Source organism: Hemiscyllium ocellatum, chromosome 6, assembly GCF_020745735.1.
Source record: "Hemiscyllium ocellatum isolate sHemOce1 chromosome 6, sHemOce1.pat.X.cur, whole genome shotgun sequence".
In the NCBI taxonomy this organism is placed as follows: domain Eukaryota; kingdom Metazoa; phylum Chordata; class Chondrichthyes; order Orectolobiformes; family Hemiscylliidae; genus Hemiscyllium; species Hemiscyllium ocellatum.
Genome location: NC_083406.1, coordinates 100,798,138 through 100,816,235, shown reverse-complemented (window position 1 = coordinate 100,816,235; position 18,098 = coordinate 100,798,138). Strand labels below are relative to the sequence as shown.

At 39.7% G+C, this 18,098-nt stretch overlaps 1 protein-coding gene across 5 annotated transcripts in view; it reads right to left on the bottom strand.

Annotated features, from left to right (window-relative positions):
* Positions 1-18,098, bottom strand: part of LOC132816508 (F-BAR and double SH3 domains protein 2-like) — a 239,631-nt gene that overhangs the window by 31,909 nt on the left and 189,624 nt on the right. For all 5 annotated transcript variants that reach the window (XM_060826190.1, XM_060826191.1, XM_060826193.1 and 2 more), the window contains 3 exons: positions 10,060-10,194; positions 3,137-3,220; positions 1,542-1,719 (listed from right to left, as the gene is read on the bottom strand). In XM_060826190.1, the coding sequence (XP_060682173.1) occupies positions 1,542-1,719; positions 3,137-3,220; positions 10,060-10,194 (397 nt within the window). The remainder of the gene's footprint in view (positions 1-1,541; positions 1,720-3,136; positions 3,221-10,059; positions 10,195-18,098) is intronic.

Below are 18,098 nucleotides of genomic sequence, written 5' to 3'. Positions count from 1 at the left end.
ACACGAAGGTTGGAGGAGTTGTGGATAGTGTGGAGGGCTGTTGTAGGTTGCAACTGTACATTGACAGGACGCAGAGCTGGGCTGATAAATGGCAGATGGAGTTCAATCTGGTAAAGTGTGAAGTTATTCATTTTGGAAGGTTAAATTTGAATGCTGATTACAGGGTTGAAGGCAGGATTCTTGGCAATGTGGAGGAACAAATGGATCTTGGGGCCCACATCCATAGATCCCTCAAAGTTGCCACCCCAGTTGATAGGGTTGTAAGAAGGCGTATGACGTGTTGGCTTTCATCAGCAGGGGGATTGCGTTTAAGAGCAGTAAGATTATGCTGCAGCTCTATAAAGCCCTGGTCAGACCACATTTGGAATACTGTTGTCAGTTCTGTTCGCCTCATTATAGGAAGGATGTAGAAGCTTTACAGAGGGTGCAGGTTTACCAGGATGCTGACTAGACTGGAGGGCATGTCTTATGAAGAAAGGTTGAGAGAACGAGGGCTTTTCTCATTGGAGTGAAGAAGAATGAGAAGTGGCTTGATAGAGATGTATAAGATGGTGCGAGGCATAGATAGAATGAATAGCCAGAGATTTTTTTCCCAGGGCAGAAATAGCTATCATAAGGGGGGATAATTTTGAGGTGATTGAAAGAAGGTTTAGGGGGTATGTCAGAGATAGCTTCTTTACATAGTGTGTGGTGGGTACATAGAATGTACTGTCAGCAGTAGTAGTAGAGTCAGATACATTAAGGACATTTAAGCAATTCTTGGAAACAGACATGGGTGATCGTAAGTTGAAGGGTATGTAGGTTAGTTCAACTTAGAATAGGATAAAAGGTTGGCACAACATTGAGGGCCGAAGGGCCTATACCTATGTTCAATATATGGGGAATTCATGGGATCTGTTTTGAACATATTTAAAAGGGAACTTTCCCACAATTTGCCACTTAGTTCATATTAATTCTGGATGTTACAATATGGTATACGGTAGATTGCTGCACTTTTCCATCTCTGTTTAATAAAATATATTTTTATTTGTTCAAAACCACAGAATCTTGTCACTTTATTGTACACTTTATGTACTTACAAAGAAAATCATAACATAAATTTGCGTCACATCGTGTGGTATAAGAGAGGAAGCAATATACTACAACAATTTGGTTTATAAAAATTCAATCTTATTGTTTACTGTCCAAGACCTGAAATTCTAATTCAGCACTGCTGTAAAGTCTCCTGAACCAGCATATACTTTTGTAAATTTGATGCTCCAAAATAAAACAGATCTTCAAATTTGCTCTGGGAGCATTCTAACCAGAGACAAGGTGACAACATCTTATTTTAAAAATTCCATTTTGCCAGGTTTCTTGTATTTCATTATGTCAACATTAGAACCAAAATTAAATTTACACTTTTTTCAAAGACATTCATTTTGAACATTTTTCCACTAATTGGACAAATTTCATCCTGAAGTCAGCTAGACAAACAACCGGAAAAATGGCCCATATATCTGTGGAAAAAAGGTTACAATGAAATTGAAAAAAAGGCCTACCATTGGAATCTCCATTAATGCCACCAGTTACCAGATCAGGCTCTGTAGAGTTGCTGGAGGAATGAGATCTTGCATCCAAGGAACCCAGAGTTTGCAACATACTGATTAGACTATTGGAAGTTGGAAACTGCAGGTACTTCTCTGGTACATATCCTACTTGAGCTGCCTTATTCCTTGCCTTTAAATGACAGAAAACATACAAATAGTATACCAACAATAGAAATAAATGCTATTCTTGAGCATTTTCCCCTACAAAAATGAACAGTTGGGAAGACTCTAAACCACATCCAAGCACATTCTCATGAAAAATAAATTAACTCTTAAAAACCTGTTTTAACCAAGATGTGATTTTAAAGTTTTAGTGAAATTAAGCAATGATGTACAATGAACTTGAGTGACATTGACTTCAAAAGCGGTCATTTTCAACACTGAGAAGTCCCCTGCCGTGCAATAATTAACACTAAAAAATAAGTGCTCACAAAAAAAAGGTCCATATTCTAGCCATGCCAGAGAGGATAAATCTTTTAAATTACAAAATGTAGAGCAGAATGTGCTTAAAAGGAACATAAGCATTTGAACAGCTGAAGAATAAACACACCACTTTATGTCAACATGGCTCCTGATGTCTGCCTATGGTAGAATCTAGATGAGCTGGAATTGAAATGGGGCTGGAAGAGGGGGAGGACCTAATAATGGAGAGTAGGATGGAGGGATTGGCATAAATTGTCAAATAACTTATAGAGGGCCAGTGGTATGTGGAGCCTAGGATGTAGTGAGAGCATGAGAGTCCATGTAGGTGGGTAGAGGGACATAGAGTGACATAGGTCATATTAGGGACCATAGGATAGATACAGGGACATAAGGTAGCATGGAGAATATGAGGTGGCATGGATAGAGCTTTAGCAGTATGTAGGAGGGAGGGGCTGTGAAAGGTGTGGGCTGGGGGCGTGATTCCTGTTTTTTAAATTATTAAACTGTTTTATATAACAGTGAACTGAGGCAGGTCATGCACCTAGCCTGTATTCACAATTAAAAAGCCCTGCTCTCACTTAACAGTTGCCCAGACCATGACCCAAGAATCCTCGCCAATTGAAATGAAAATCCGAGGGCAATCCCAGGGCAATTTTTCCAGGATCTGATCTGCGGGGCTAAAATGCTACTCGTGAACTATTCTAGCTTTCAATTATTTTCAAAAGGGAACAATGATAAGATTGCGATAAATTATTTGATTTATAAACTTTGAATTACTAGGTCTTTTAAAATATATTAAAATGTTTTTAATTCAAAGGCCAAGCTAACAGGGATGATGCACTTGCTCTTTTACAAATTAGTGCCAGATCGTTTATGCCCACCTGTGAGAGGGAGTGTGAGAGCCTGAGCCAGAGACAGCACGAGAGCCAGAGCCTGAGCCAGATAGCGCGCGCAAGACAGCGAGACACAGGCAGTGAAGTTCGTCAGTGCTATAATGCATTATCAGCCTGGTTTTTGGTACTCAAGTCTCGAGTGAAACTTGAAGCCACAAGTTCTGATTGATAGTTGACACTTGCGTTCAGTAATAGAAACTTGGAGAATAGCACATGAAATGCAATGCAAACCTTCACCCAGTCTTCCATGTCACCATCTTCAATTACTTCCAAGAATTCATGTTCTTCAATTGTGAGCTCATCTGGTTGGTTAGCCTACAATAAGCAAACAGGATAAACAGTAACCATATATGTCAATTCACAAGTGGTGTAAATTAACAGCTAGTTTTCTCTAGATAGGACTTCCTCAGGTTGAATATATTTTTAAACATGGTTATGAAACAAAAATTGTTGGGGTGATAAGGAGAATAGCCTTAGATTACAGAAGCATATAGACCAGCTGGTCAGATTGGCTCATCAGTGGCAAATTAAATTCAATTCAGTAAGTGTTAGGTGATGTGTTTAGGCAGGACAAACACAACAAGGGAATACATAAGGATCGGGAGGATTTTGGGAAGCACTGAGGAACAGAGGGACCTTGGTGTGCATGTAATCGTGCATGGGTGGCATGGTGGCTCAGTGGTTAGCATTACTGCCTCACAGCATCAGGGACCCGTGTTTGATTCCCACCTCGGGCGACTATCTGCGTGGAGTTTGCACATTCTCCCGGTGTCTGCATGGGTTTTTGCCGGGTGTTACGGTTTCCTCCCATAATCCAAAAGATGTGCGGGTCAGGTGAATTGGCCATGCTAAATTGCCCATAGCGTTAGGTGAAATAGTTAAGGGGGAATGGGTCTGGATGGGTTACTCTTCAGAAGATCAGTATGGACTTGGTGGGCCGAAGGGCCTGTTTCCATACTGTAGGGAATCTAATAAATATAATCCCTTTAGATAGCAGAACAGGTGGATAAAATGGTTAAGGCAGCATTTGGACACTTGCCAATATTAGATGAGGCACAAGAATTTAAGAGCAGACAGATGATGTTGGAACTGATTAAAACATTGGTTACGTCACAGCTAGAGAGGTGTGTGCAGTTCTGGAATTAACACTTTGGAGGGACATGATTGCATTACAGATCATGCTGTTGAGATTTACCAGGATGTTGCCTGGGCTAGATAGTTTTAGTTATGAAGAGCAATTACATAGACTGGGGTTGCTTTCCTTGGGACAGAGGAGACTCAGTAGGAACATGAATGAGGTTTTTGTAGAATGGTGAGGGACCTAGACAAGATAGAAGAACCTGTTCCCCTTGGCCGAGGGATCATTGACCCGGTGGGGGTCGGGGGGTGCAAAGATTTAAAATAAGTGGCAGGACATTTAGAGGGAATGTGAGGAAAACTTTTTTTTGACTCAGTGGGTAGTGAGATTCTGGAATTCACTGCTTGTAAAGGTGGCAGAGGTGGAAATCCTCACATAATTTAAGTAGTGTGCAGGTGTACTCTAGTGATGCTAAGGCATAAAAGGATATGGACCAGGTGCTGGGAAATGGGATCAGAATAATTAGGTGATTGTTTTTGACAGGTGCAGACTTCAGGGACAGAATGGCCACTTTCGATGCTGTAAACCTCTGACTCTATGAATCTGAATAAAAACTTTTCCAATTATGGATACTTCCTGTGTTCTTGACATGTTTTGAATAAGTTGCACTTAATTACTTAGCTGAAATCATTTCATTTTCTAGCCTGCTTTATCTTGAAATGAATGTTTTAACAGAAAAATTCATCATTCACTTTCACATTCATTTTAATACTTAAAATATGTAGCACCAAACCCTGAAAATACAATGATTTGAAGTATGATTAATATGAATATATTTTCACTCAAAAATGCTACTGAAATAACCTCAATAACTGAGGAATATAGATTGGAAGTATGATGATAATAGACTAGTGTGAAGCAGCTTGCTTTGCGGTGATGCTGATGTAGGATTCCAGAATTAGACCCAGCACAAAACACTGCACTTTGCAGTTAGAATGACCTTGTCCATGAATTTCTGTTTTGCAACTGTGCCAACCAAAACTGCTTCCTAAGAGTTCTGTAGTTGTAATGCAAATGATGCCAATATAGGCCGAAGACAGAATAGTTCAACTATTTCCCACATAAATCTGAGGGCCAATTTCTGCAAATTTTCACACAATTCTGTGCATAGAGTAAAGAAAAAAAATCAACATAATTTGGTTTTTGAAATCCTTCATATTTCTTGGTTACAGCAAAGCAGAAAAAACAAAGCTATGGCTCATATAAAACGAAAGACCAATGTGGCAAGATACCACAATGGTACCTGTTAGCTGTAGAATTTTAAGTACGTTGTTAATGACATTAGGAAAAAAAAGTGCAAAATTGGTGAGGATGTTTCTTAATCAGATCTTTAGACGAGAACACAAATTTTATATCATTAGTTTTTCTGTACTTGTTCACTGCTAATTGATGTGAAATAATTAACCTTTCTTTTTCTGAATCATACAGTTGAGATTCATTCAATAGCTTCTGTAACAATGGAACAGTTTTATTATTTTAACCACTCATTACAGGACTTTCCTTTAATTATTATACCTAATTTTTTTAAGCTTACTTCTGTGCTTGATTTGACAATGTTGCTGAAATTTAAACAATTGAAAGAATCCAGCAAATGTCATGACATTTGACCAATTCTGCTGCATTCTTCAGTTGAGCATTCAAATATATTAACATCCAAATATCTAATTCTATGCAGATTTGAGACACCCTTTGCTTGTTTATATTGAGCTTAACGTTGTTTTCAGTCAATCCAGACAACAAATTTGATCAGTTTTCCAAGAAGTTTGTTTTGAGTTTATGCCCGTTCCGATTTTAACTGACTACAACTGTGAGAAACTTTGCAAGCCCTTAAAATGCAAATGTTTCTCATAGGTTCACTCTGCTTAATTAGAGGAATTAAAATACCGAAATAAATGTAATTGCTTGTACTGAGCTAGCAGTTTCTGGCCTGAGTTTTTGGCATCAGCAATCCAGGCAAGGGTGGTGGAAACATCAGTGTACAATCAAAGTTTCCTTTCCATTCCATATGTTTTGCTCAGTTGTAATAGTACCAAGTTAAGAGTGTGTAGTGCTGAAAAAGCACAGCAGGTCATGCAGCATCCGAGGAGCTGAAGAATCTACGTTTTGGGCAGGTGCCTTTCATCAGGAATGAGGCTGGGAGCCTCGGGGGTGGAGAGATAAATGGGAGGGAGGTATGGTTGGGGAGAAGGTAACTGAGAGTGCAATTGGTGGATGGAGGTGGGGTGAAGGTGACAGGTCGGAGAGGAGGGTGGAGCGCATAGTGGGAAGGAAGATTGACAGGTGGGACAGGTCATTGGATGGGGCTGAGCTGGAAGGTTGGAACTGGGGTAAGGTGAGGGGAGGGGAAATGAGGAAACTGGGGAAGTCCACATTGATGCCCTGAGGTTGAAGGGTCCCGAGGCAGAAGATGAGGCATTCTTCCTCCAGGCGTTGGGTGATGAGGAAGTGGCGATGGAGGACGCCCAGGAGCTGCATGTCCTCTGCAGAGTGGGAGGGGGAGTTGAAATGCTTGACCACGTGGCAATGGGATTGATTGGCGCGGGTGTTCTGGAGATATTCCCTGAAGTGCTCTGCAAGAAGGCATCCGAACCAACAAAACCCAGTGTCACCTCAGTCAGCATAAGAACAGGAGAATCAACTGAGCATGTAGCCTGAGAACTGATGTAGGAGGACAGGTATCAGATTTCTGATGCATTGGAACCAGTTGTGAGGCAGGTGGGACTACAGACTACATGGGTTCCACCTTAACGAAATTCGGACTGATATCCTTGCAGGGAGATTTGGTAATATCGTTGAGCTTGGTTTATAGTCGCTTGCCAGGGGATGGGAAACTGAGGGGAACACAAATTGGAAGGGAGTGAAAGATGGTAACAGGAAGTAGAAAAGCAGTGAGGGAAACTAGAAGACAGGAGAAATAAAGCCAAGTATTGCATGTGCCTCAAATGTGGAATGGTGCAAAAAGGCAAACTTGAATTCATGTAGCATTTGCAACAAGTTAGATGTTCTAAAGTTACAAATAGAGGTGACTGGTCATGATATAATTGTTGTTACTGATACACAGATGTAGAGTGACCAGGACTGGAAACTAAGTATTCAAGAATATTTGACATTTGGAGAGAATAGATGAGAAGCGAAAAAAGGAAGAGTTGTGCTGAAGATATAAGATGGGATCAGTACATTAGTAAGGGAGGATCTCAGATAGGAAGAAAAGTGAGAATTACCTGTTTGCGCAGAAATGAGAAACAGCAAGGAGCAGGTTGGGGTTATTTATAGGCCACGAAGTAGGAGTGGTAGTTTGGGCCTTGATATAAATCATGAACTGTGAGCTTACAGCATATGTAACACAGTAATCATTAGTGACTTCAATCTGCTTATAGACTGAGTAAACTAATTCAGCAATAAAGCTATGGAGTACATGTTTTTGGAGTGGTGGATGGTTTTCTAGAACAGCATTTGAAGAGCTGACTAAGGACAGGTTATTTTGGATTTAATAATATACTATGAAACAGCTTAATTAATAATCTTTAAAAAAGAACATTTAAGGATGAGTGACAACAATATGATAGAATTTTACATTACGGTTGAAAGGGATGGAGTTCAATCTGAAACAAGGATGTTAAAACTTGAATATAAAGAAAACTATGAGAGACAAGTTGGCTAGGCTGGACTGGGTAACTACATTAAAAGGCATGACTATACATAGATAATAGGCGAAAGCGAGGATTGCAGATGCTGGGGATTAGAATCAAGAGTGTGGAGCTGGAAAAATACAGCAGGTCAGACAGCATCCAAGATGCTGTCTGACCTGTTGTGCTTTTCCAGCACCACACTCTGCACATAGATAATGGATAATCTTTAAAGAACTACTAAATGGCTTACAGCAACATTACATTCCTTCAAGGTGAAACAAGTCAAAACGGACAGTCAATTGTGGCTGACAAAAGAACTTGAGGCTTGCATAAGACTAAAAGAAAAGGCTCATAAAATGGCCAGCAATTGTAATAAATCTGAGGATTGGGAAATTTTTAGATCTCTGCAAAGCAGGACCAAGAAACTGATAAGGAAAGGGCCAATAGAATACAAATGCAATCTAGCAAAGAAAACAAAAAAAACTAAAACACTCAGCAAATTTGCAAAAGACTAAATGTTTGGCTATGCAGAGTCTAGGAAAAATGATGTCAGGAGAATTTATAATGAAGAATGAAGGAATAATACTGAAACAGAATGATTGCGCTCTGTTATCACTAAAGATAGTATGGGAAATCTTCCAGAATTAAAGATCAAAGCAACAGGGGAGAATGAAGTGTTGAAGAAAATTAGTACTGGCAGGAAAATCTTACTGGAGAAATTAATGGAGCTGAAAGTTAATGTACTTCCAAGAGCTAATAATCTGCATCCCAGAGTGTTGAAGGAGATAGCTGTAGAGATACTCAATGCATTTCGTAATTCTCTTCCAAACTTCCATAGATTCTGGAATCTTTCCTGCAGACTTGAAACTTGCAAAAGTAACTCCACTATTTCAGAAAGGAGCAAGGGGACAAAAAAAAAGGGAACTAGAGTCCATCTACCTTACATTGTCAGTTTTCCTGAGTAACATTCTATCAAAAAGGATGTGATAAAAGTACACTTGATTAAAAAAATGATCTGATTCATCAGAATTAGCACAGACACGTGTTAGACAAATATGTTAAGAGTTTTTTTTTTGTTAATGTTACTAACAAAATTGATAATGGGAAATCAATGGACACTGCATACTTGGATTTCAGAGGCTTTTGATAAGGTGTCCCAGGGGAGATTGTTTAGCCAAATTAAAGGCTATGAATGAGAGGTAATGTACTGGTATAGGTTAGGGACTGGTTAACAGGCAGAATCAGAGAGTAGGAATAATGAGGTCATTCTCACTGTTGGCAGACAACCATCAGTACTGAGTCCCAGCTGTTCACAAAAAAAAAATCAATGATTTGGATGTGGGGACTAAATGTAGCATTCTCAAATTTGCAGATGATACGATGTAAAGCAGAAATGCGTGTTATGATACATACATAAAATGCTTTCAGAGGATCTAGACAGATTTAATAACTGGATAAAAACATAGCAGCTAGAATATTAAATGAAAAAGTGGAAGGGTATCCACTTTGGTAGAAAGAACAGATGTACATAGTATTTTTTAAAATGGTGAGAAATTGAAAAATTCCTGAAGAGATGTGGCAACAGCACCATTCAATATTTTGAACAGAGACAGAGAGGGAGGAAAGATTGGAGGTTATAATAAGATTGGTCATGATTCTACAGAATGACAGAAAGGCTTGTGGGGCTGAACAGTTTACTCCTGCTTTCAATTTGCATTCATAATTCTGACGTTGGCCTTTTTACAGGTTAGGTACTTGAAAATGGCAGTGGTGGGATATCATGTGTGATGTTCTTGGAACAGACAAGATAATTGAACTTGTGTTTCTGTTGATGTAAGAATGGTAGATGGAGCAGGAAAGCATGAAACCCAGAGGACTGCAGTAATGTTCAGCAGGTAGCTTCACCAGGAGAGGTGCGTCCTGGTGAGGCAGGTAAACAAGCATGGAAATACATCTGAGGTCTCTCGCAAATGCTAGATTGAAGAGATTACAGCTGGTAGGACTGCTGCTGTGAAGGGTGTTCTTTGCCGCACAATTGGTTTTTGTTACTCTGCCAGCCTTTTGTCTTGGTGGTATCTTTATTTGTACATAAATCCTTCAGCTCTAATTGTCTTCTGTGGCAGGTTCTCTTTCCAATGGCAAGAAAATTATAACTATATTAGAAATGAAATCTTTGCGTGGTGGATCTCTGCTTAGTTGAGTTGCCAACTTACTTCCTTGTCCTCCTCAGAAGTTATCCAAATAATAGAAATGTGTCAGAAGGGCTTTCTAGTGTGGCTTTCACCTCATCATTCCACTGACCTGGGAAAATGGAGTCCTTTCACGGTCAGAGAGAACAAAATCACATTTCACACCATTCCCAAAATACATCTTTCAAATTTACTGACCTTATATGAATACAGCACCTTGCAGGTAAGGGGATACATCCGCAATGTGCCAGAAGGACTTGAGCTGCTATCATCGAACACATCCATATTGTCCTCATATTCCTCACCATCATCCTTTTCAAGATTCAGAGTGCCCTGTATCCAGCATTAAAAATCACAGGCGGTCAATTATTACACTAATCCACTGATAAATCATGTTTTGCAAGGTGTCACAACTGAAGAGTGGCAGGAATGATAAAAAGATCATCCTACTTTAATAATTACATACCCAGGAATTAAATAGAATTTTCAATTCATTGAGCATGCTCCATTATTGTGTTAACGTGGTAATTTTTATTGATTTCACTTCTGACCTTTCCCCAACTCTCCTAATGCTGCCGTATCATCATTATATATTTATTTTAAAACAGCTCAATTATTTTATCTCTGTGCCTTTCTCCAAAATTCATTTTGTATATTTGTAATTAGCTGGGTGAACAAAAAACAAAACTCCTGGAGTCATTTTGAATTATCTTAGCTTGAGCTGAAGATTAATCTTCCCTTGTTATGGATTTCTCTGTGGTCGGAAGGGTTCTACCTTATTATATCTATTTCAATCACTTATTAGGACCCTGGCAAAACCAACAGTACTTTTCTCTAATTGCCAGAAAGGAGGTGTCGATCCTTTAATTGTCTGAAACAAAAAACAGATCTTCCTTATCAATTTGTGTCAAGCGATTATAATCCAAGTTTACCCAGTGTTCCATCAAATCTCAGTTCTTTTGTCTTAGATTACTCACCTGCTGAATTTTTACCAAGTCTCTTTCCCGAGTTGACCTACTGAAAATTTATCACAATACTGCAAACATCAGTATCATCAATGACAGAGGAGCTGAGCACATCAGCGCAAAAGACCAGGCTGAAGCATTTGCACCAGTCTTCTTCTAGTAGCAATGAGTGGATGATCCATCTTGGCCTCCTCTGCAGGTTCCCAGCTACACAGATGCCAGACTTCAGCCAATTTGATTTACTTCAAGAAATATCAAGAAATGGCTGAAGGCACTGGATTCTGCAAAGACTATGGGCCTGAACAATATTCTGCCAATAATACTGAAGATTCGTGCTCCAGAATTTGCCGTGCCCCTAGCCAAGCTGTTCCAGAACAACAACACTGGCATCCAGTTGACAATATGGAAAACTACCAAGATATACCCTGCAGAGAAAAAAAAGGACAAATTCGACCCAGCTATCATTGTATCACCAGTCTACTCTTGATCTGCAGTAAAGTAATGGAAGGGATCATCAATAACGCTAGGAATCAGCAGTTACCTGATAATAACCGGTTCTCTGACATATAGATTAGACCCTGCCAGGACCACCCAATTCCTGACATGATTACAGCTTGGTTCAGACAGAGACAAAAGAGTTGACCAGAGGTAAGAGAAATGGTTCTTGATATCATGGCCATATTTGCTCATGTGGAATCAGGAACCCTAGTAAAGCTGGAGTCAATGGAAATTAGATGAAAATTCTATGCCATTTGGAGCCATAACTAATTTAATTGTGGTTGATGAATGTCAGTCATCTCAGCTCCAGGGCATCTCTGCAGGAGTTCCTCAGGGTAGTGTCCTAGGCCCAATCATCTTCAGTTGCTTTTTCAACGAACCTCCATCCATCACAAGGTCAGAGTGGGAAGTTCACTGATGATTACACAATGATCAGGACCATGTGCAACTCCTTAGGTACTGAAGCAATACATGTCAGAATGCAGCAGATCTGAACAATATCCAGGCTTGGGCTGACAAGTGAGAAGTGACACTCATGCCACACAAGTGCAGGCAATGACAATCTCCAACAAGAAAGAATGCTACCATTGCCCATTGACATTTAACAGCACTGTCACTGCTGAATCCAACAGTGTCAACATCCTGGAGAGTTATTAACCAGAAGTTAAACTGGACTTGCCATATAAATACTGTGATAGCAACAAAATGTCAGAGGCTAGGAATCCTGTAGTGATTAATTCACTTTCTGACTCCCCACAGCTTGTCCAACCTGATGCCACAAGTCAGAAGTGTGCTGGAATATTCCCCATTTGCCTGGATTAGTGCAGTTTCAACAACAGTTAAGAAGCTTGACACCACCCAGGACAAAGCAGCCTTCTTGACTGGCACAACATTTGTAAACATTCACACCCTTCACTACAAGGCTCTTTAGACAGCATCATCTAACCCACAAACATTATCAACAGAAAGGATAAGGTCCTTATCAGCAGAAAATATTGACACCATCTATGTACAGGGAGGCCTTGACCAGCAGGCCTCTGCTACCTGGAATAGTCACCCCTCTCAGGCTTGACAAAAGGTTCTATACAATGTACAGATAAGGCCGTAGATATGGGGGAATACCAACACAACCACCAAGTTCCCTCATGGGAAGTGCTCTCAAAAATGTGCTTTGGGGAGGGAATCTGCAATTGATTCTGAAAGCTCCACAGCAGCATCAGTAGTGCAGTCACGATCATGGGTGGGAATCAAAGTTTTACGATCAGATGTGGAATCAGCCAGGGTGCCCAATTTCTCCTGCCTTATCTGTACATTGTATAGAACCTTTTGCCAAGCCTGAGAGGGGTGACTATTCCAGGTAGCGGAGGCCTGCTGGTCAAGGCCTCCCTGTACATGATGGTGCCAATGTTTTCTGCTTGGATCCACTATCAGTACGCAGACTCATGAGCATCTGCGACTAGTTCAAACTGACCTCAGAAACAAAGGTAACTTGAGGCAAGAGTGAGGTCACGGTCTTTGGGAATTGGGCCGATTCTTTACCCTCTTCACTGTCAGGTCAGATTACCTGAGAGAGTGTTGGGAATATGGTTTGGAGGGGCCAGGTTGTACACCAAAATTTGGGAGCAGCAAATTGCCATGGTGAGGCTTAAATTTGGCAGGTGGGGGAACCATGCCCTTATCATTGTGGGTAAAACCTTGGTTATCATGTGTGAGGTATTGTCAGAGTTATTGCATGCGATGCAGGTTTGGCGTATTCCGAGCCTGCACCACTGCAGTCACCCGAGCTTCTGCATCTGGAGGTCAATGATGAATTGTGTTCTTGAGGCCACCATGTACAGCGCGTGTGTGCGCGCGCGCGTGTGTGTGTGTGTGTAAGCCGATGTATCCAACACCACCCTCACCCTGATAGCTACCTGCGAGTATGGTTGCATCAAGTTGTGTGTAGACCCCTTGGTACACAAACACCTAGCAACAGTACATACTGAGTTTCTACCCATTTCCCCTGTTGTGAAGGGAGGGTTTAGCCTCATCGTCATGTATGACCCAGTTCCAATTAGGGAATACACAATAATTCCTATGCCAATTGGCAAATATCTGATCAGTATTAGCCATACTAGCCAACAAACCTTCCGAAAGGCAGAGCACTGAAAATATGTTAACAATGTATGAAAGCAAATGAAAATAAAGAACTGATCCATCTTGTCAACTGTTAAGTCTGATTACATTTTTGTGAAATCCTGGAGATGTGTTTCTTGATTAAACTCAATGATATAATTGTGAGTAAACTGAAGTGATTGATTTACAGTATGTGGTAAATTTTGAGAGCATGATATTTTAAAGAATAGAATGCTACAGAAATTTTGACATTAACAACATTCAAATCTTCAATGCAAAAGTTTTCAAAGGTTTCAGATGGAGATTACATTGAATGCGGGGTTGACCAGAACGTAAGTTCAAGAAAATATGCCTTGCTATTTTGAGGTGAAACATCAAACATTAAGAGACTTGACTGTCAATTGAAGTGGATGTAAATGTCTGCTTGGCACTATTAAACCAAAACATGAGATACCAGCCAAAATCCATACCTTAACCATCAGGAAAAACACTAACTGGTAACATTCAAGGTCATTGCTATTTTTGGGATCTTGCAGCATGTTGCATTTGCCAACTAAAATGTGCCACACTGAAAGTAACTAATTACATTGTGAAGTACTTTAAGCGATGTCCTGAGATTGTGAAAGGTACAATGCAAATGGAAATTAGCTTGTTTTCTGACAACAAATGTTTAATTGTTTGAGTTGTCATGTCATTGACTTTCCTTTCCATTGCATTCTCCCTTCAGAGATGATTTAGAAATCATAATGAATATTCATAGAATGTATTCACAAAAGACTAGAAGGTTTAATCATTTTAAAAGGCTTTTTGCATAATACCGGTGTATGATTAAAGTGTTTTAAATCATCTGTACTGCCCATGACACAAAACGTTAACATTACAATCAAACAAACTGATGAATCTTTCATGGCAGGTTGACAACAGAAATACTAAACAGATGCTTACTCTGAAACTCTTTGTGAAATCTATTTTTCTATTCAAGAAAGTGGGTCTCTTTCAGTTAGTTCTTCCATAAATATGGCTACAAGTTTAGGGAAAATCCAGGAGGCATGCACTTGTTTTGCCTTTATGATTACAGTGAATGAAGAAATTATCTATTTTTTAAAATTAATCACTATTAGAATTTTGTCTAAATTTATGATGAAATTACTAGCACTGAGAAATGCAATAGATATTCTGAAGCAAAGAGAAAATCCAACAGCCTTGCAGATAATTAAAATATGCCTCCAGTTCAAAAACCTAGGAGATAACTGGATCTATTCAATTTTAATTTATATTTATTTTATATAACAACTTTTGCAGTCAATTTATTTTGCATCAATAAATCCTTGTATTTATAGGTGCTTTTCCTGTAATAGATCACCCTAAGGTTTCACTAGAGCACAATTGGACACAATGTTACATAAAGCAATATGAGGGAAAATGTCCAATATCTTAGTCAAGAGATCGATATTGAGGAGCATCTCAAAAGAAGTAGAGGGATGGAGAGATTTCTAGAAGAAATTCGACAGCTTAGGACAAAAGCAGCTAAAAGGCACAGCGCTAACAGTGAAGCGACTAACATTTGGGGTAGTCAAGAGGGCAACATTAGATGAAAGAAGATATTTCAGTGTGTTGTGACGGCTTTTGTTGCACAGTAGAGTGATCCTATCTCTGAGCCAGAAGGCCTGGATTCAAGTCCCACCTAATCCAGATGTGTGCAAGAACATCTCTGAACAGGTTGATTAGGAAGAGGATCAAAGCTTATTAGAGGAGCTGGAGAATGGAGATGAGAAACATATCAGCGATGATCAAATGGGCTGAATGAGCTAATTCTGCTCCGATACCTTATGACTAGAAAATAACTATATCAGAGGGTTGCAGACAGGGGAAAGGGTAAGACCATGGAAGGGGTCATAGAATCCCTGCTGTGTGGGAGAGGCCATTTGGCCTATCAAGTCTGCGCTGACCTGCCAAACAGCATCTCACCCAAACCCAGGCTTCTAGCCTATCTCTGCATTTACCATGGCCAATCCACCTGACCTGCCCATCTTTGGACTGTGGGAGGAAGTCTGAGCACCTGGAGGAAACCCATGCAGACACAGGAAGAATATGCAAACTCCACAGAGACAGTCATCCAAGGCTAGAATTGAGCCTGGGTCCCTGGTGCTATTTGATAGCAGAACTCACCACTGAGCCATCATGCCACTCCAAGGACTTTTATACAGGCATGGCTCACAGTCAGAGACATACAGCATGGAAACTGACCACAATCACCAAGCTTCCTTAATTGAATTAGTCCTATTTGCCTGCATTAATGTTGCAATTATACTCAGCTTTACCACTTCCTCTGGCAGCTCATTCCAGAAACAGGTCACCTTCTATCTGAAAAGGTTGCAGCTCAAGTTCCTTTTAAATCTTTCCCCTCTCACCATAAACTTATGCCCTCCAATTTTGGAGTCCCTTACCCTAGGTAAAAAAACTTTAGCTATTCACCTTATCTATGTCCCTCATGATTTTATAAATCTCTATAAGGTCACCCCTCAGCTTCTGATGCTCCAAACCCTCCAGTGTTCATAGCATCCTTGTAAATCTTTTTTGCACCCTTTCCAGTTTAATGACATCCTTCCTTTAACAGGGTGACCAGAATGTACACAGTATTCCAAAAGTGGCCTCACCAATGTCCTGTAGAGCTGCAACATGATAGCCCAACTCCAATACTCAATGCTCTGACCAATGAAGGCAAACTTGTCAAATGTTTTCTTCACCGCTGTCCACTTGGAATTATGTACCTGCATCCCGAGGTCTCTCTGTTAGACAACACCCCCTCAAGTCCTACTCAGGCCAGAGTTTTATTAATTTTGTTATGATCTTGGTGGAGACTAGGAACTTTTACTAAATGATTACAAAATCCCTGTTATTTACTACAACAATGAAGCCACAAAATTCCATGATATAAAACAGAAGCATTTTTACTGTACATGACTTAAACAAATCAAATACTAATGCCACTTTAGATAACCTCCTACACGCAACATCCAGAATGAACACTGTTAAACAGGCAAACTGTAGTCAATTGAACTGTAAGTTAAGTATTGAATGGCAGAAAAATTAACAGATCTTCCAGCATCTGCCATTAGTTGTTGTTTTTTTGTTTCATATCTTGCAGATTAGTTTGACAATCCTCAGAAACTGGTGCTTTGCTTTAGCTTCTGTTTCCCTATCCAGTTGTCCTGCTCAATTCAAGTTCTCAAAAACTTGAAACTTTAAAAGTATAGATTCCCTTACAATTGGGATGCACATTTGAAAACTAACTGCTTCAGTACTATCCATCTAATTTGGCAGTCTGTATGTGTAAATTAAAGTGAGCTGTAATAGTTCACTGGGAGCTAAGTTCAACAGGTGAATATAATTCATAAGCTTCAACATTACCTTTACCTGTACAGACCCATATATTCAGAATCACTCTTTCTTCACAGTACTAATATGTGCAAGAGAAACATTATAGAATATTTAATGGAGACAAATCAAGTCTTCAATCAACCGATGAGTAGACAAAAGACTTTCACCTGTTTTCTATATGGCATTTTGATCCCAAGCACAGGTGGGTAATGATAGCAAGCGGGTGGGGGTGGGGCGTGGAGAAGGGGGAATGGCACGAAGGTCACAGGGAATTGTTGGGATCATCATCAGTAAAGGTTTGGATCTCAGTGGGTTTTCCCTCCCCTCACCAATTAGATAGCAGGTGCCTATGAAAGAAGATCTCCTTCTGGAAGCCTGCCAACAAATATAAAAGGGTTGCTGCAAATTAAGGGTATCAATTGATGCAGTAAAAGGCGGCCTCCACAAGCCTCTTGCCACAGACTTAATTAGGGTAATTGCAGGAAAGCAATGGGGTCCCCACCTTTTACCCTTACACCTGATCAAACACTCCCCCCTGACATGGAGGAGAGTATTAAATTACAGCCATGTTTGTGAACTTTACAATTGAATATGACAAAATTATCTGTTCTGCCTTGGAAGCGAAATTTTATTTATGCAGGTTCTGAAAATTCTTTGAATACCTTTATTTGACAAACATTCTTACTAAACTATATGTTCAATCAGCAAGATAAATTGCAGACTACTAGTGTTAACTTGCTTGCATTGAAAGTATGGTGGACACAATATTTTAATGAACAATTCTATATTAAATATGTAATGATTCAAGGTGCATCAATTTCACATTAAATGTGCAGCTGGTTTGCTATGTATTAAGTACCTAAAATCGTGAAATTCACACTAAAAAAAAGCCTCTGACTGTAACATTTTCTTAATTAGCAGAGTCTAGCTTTAATGAATCATTCTGAGAGAATATATGAGATATAAAAAGGTACATGAATAACTTCACTTGTACAACATTAGTTTCAGAACAGAATCAAAAAGTAACTGATTCAAAATCTGTCTGTAATGTACCATCTACATATACTGTTGAATAGCTCCTATCAATTATTTAATTGGAAATGGCACCACCATATGTAAATATAAGAAAGAGTTGCACAATAAATAAATCTTAGATATGGTATATATAATGCGGTCACGATAATAAGCAGTGAATAACTCACCTCCTAACTCCCCAAAGCCTGTCCACCATCTTCAAGACACAAGTCAGGAGTATGTTGGAATACTCCCACTGGTTTT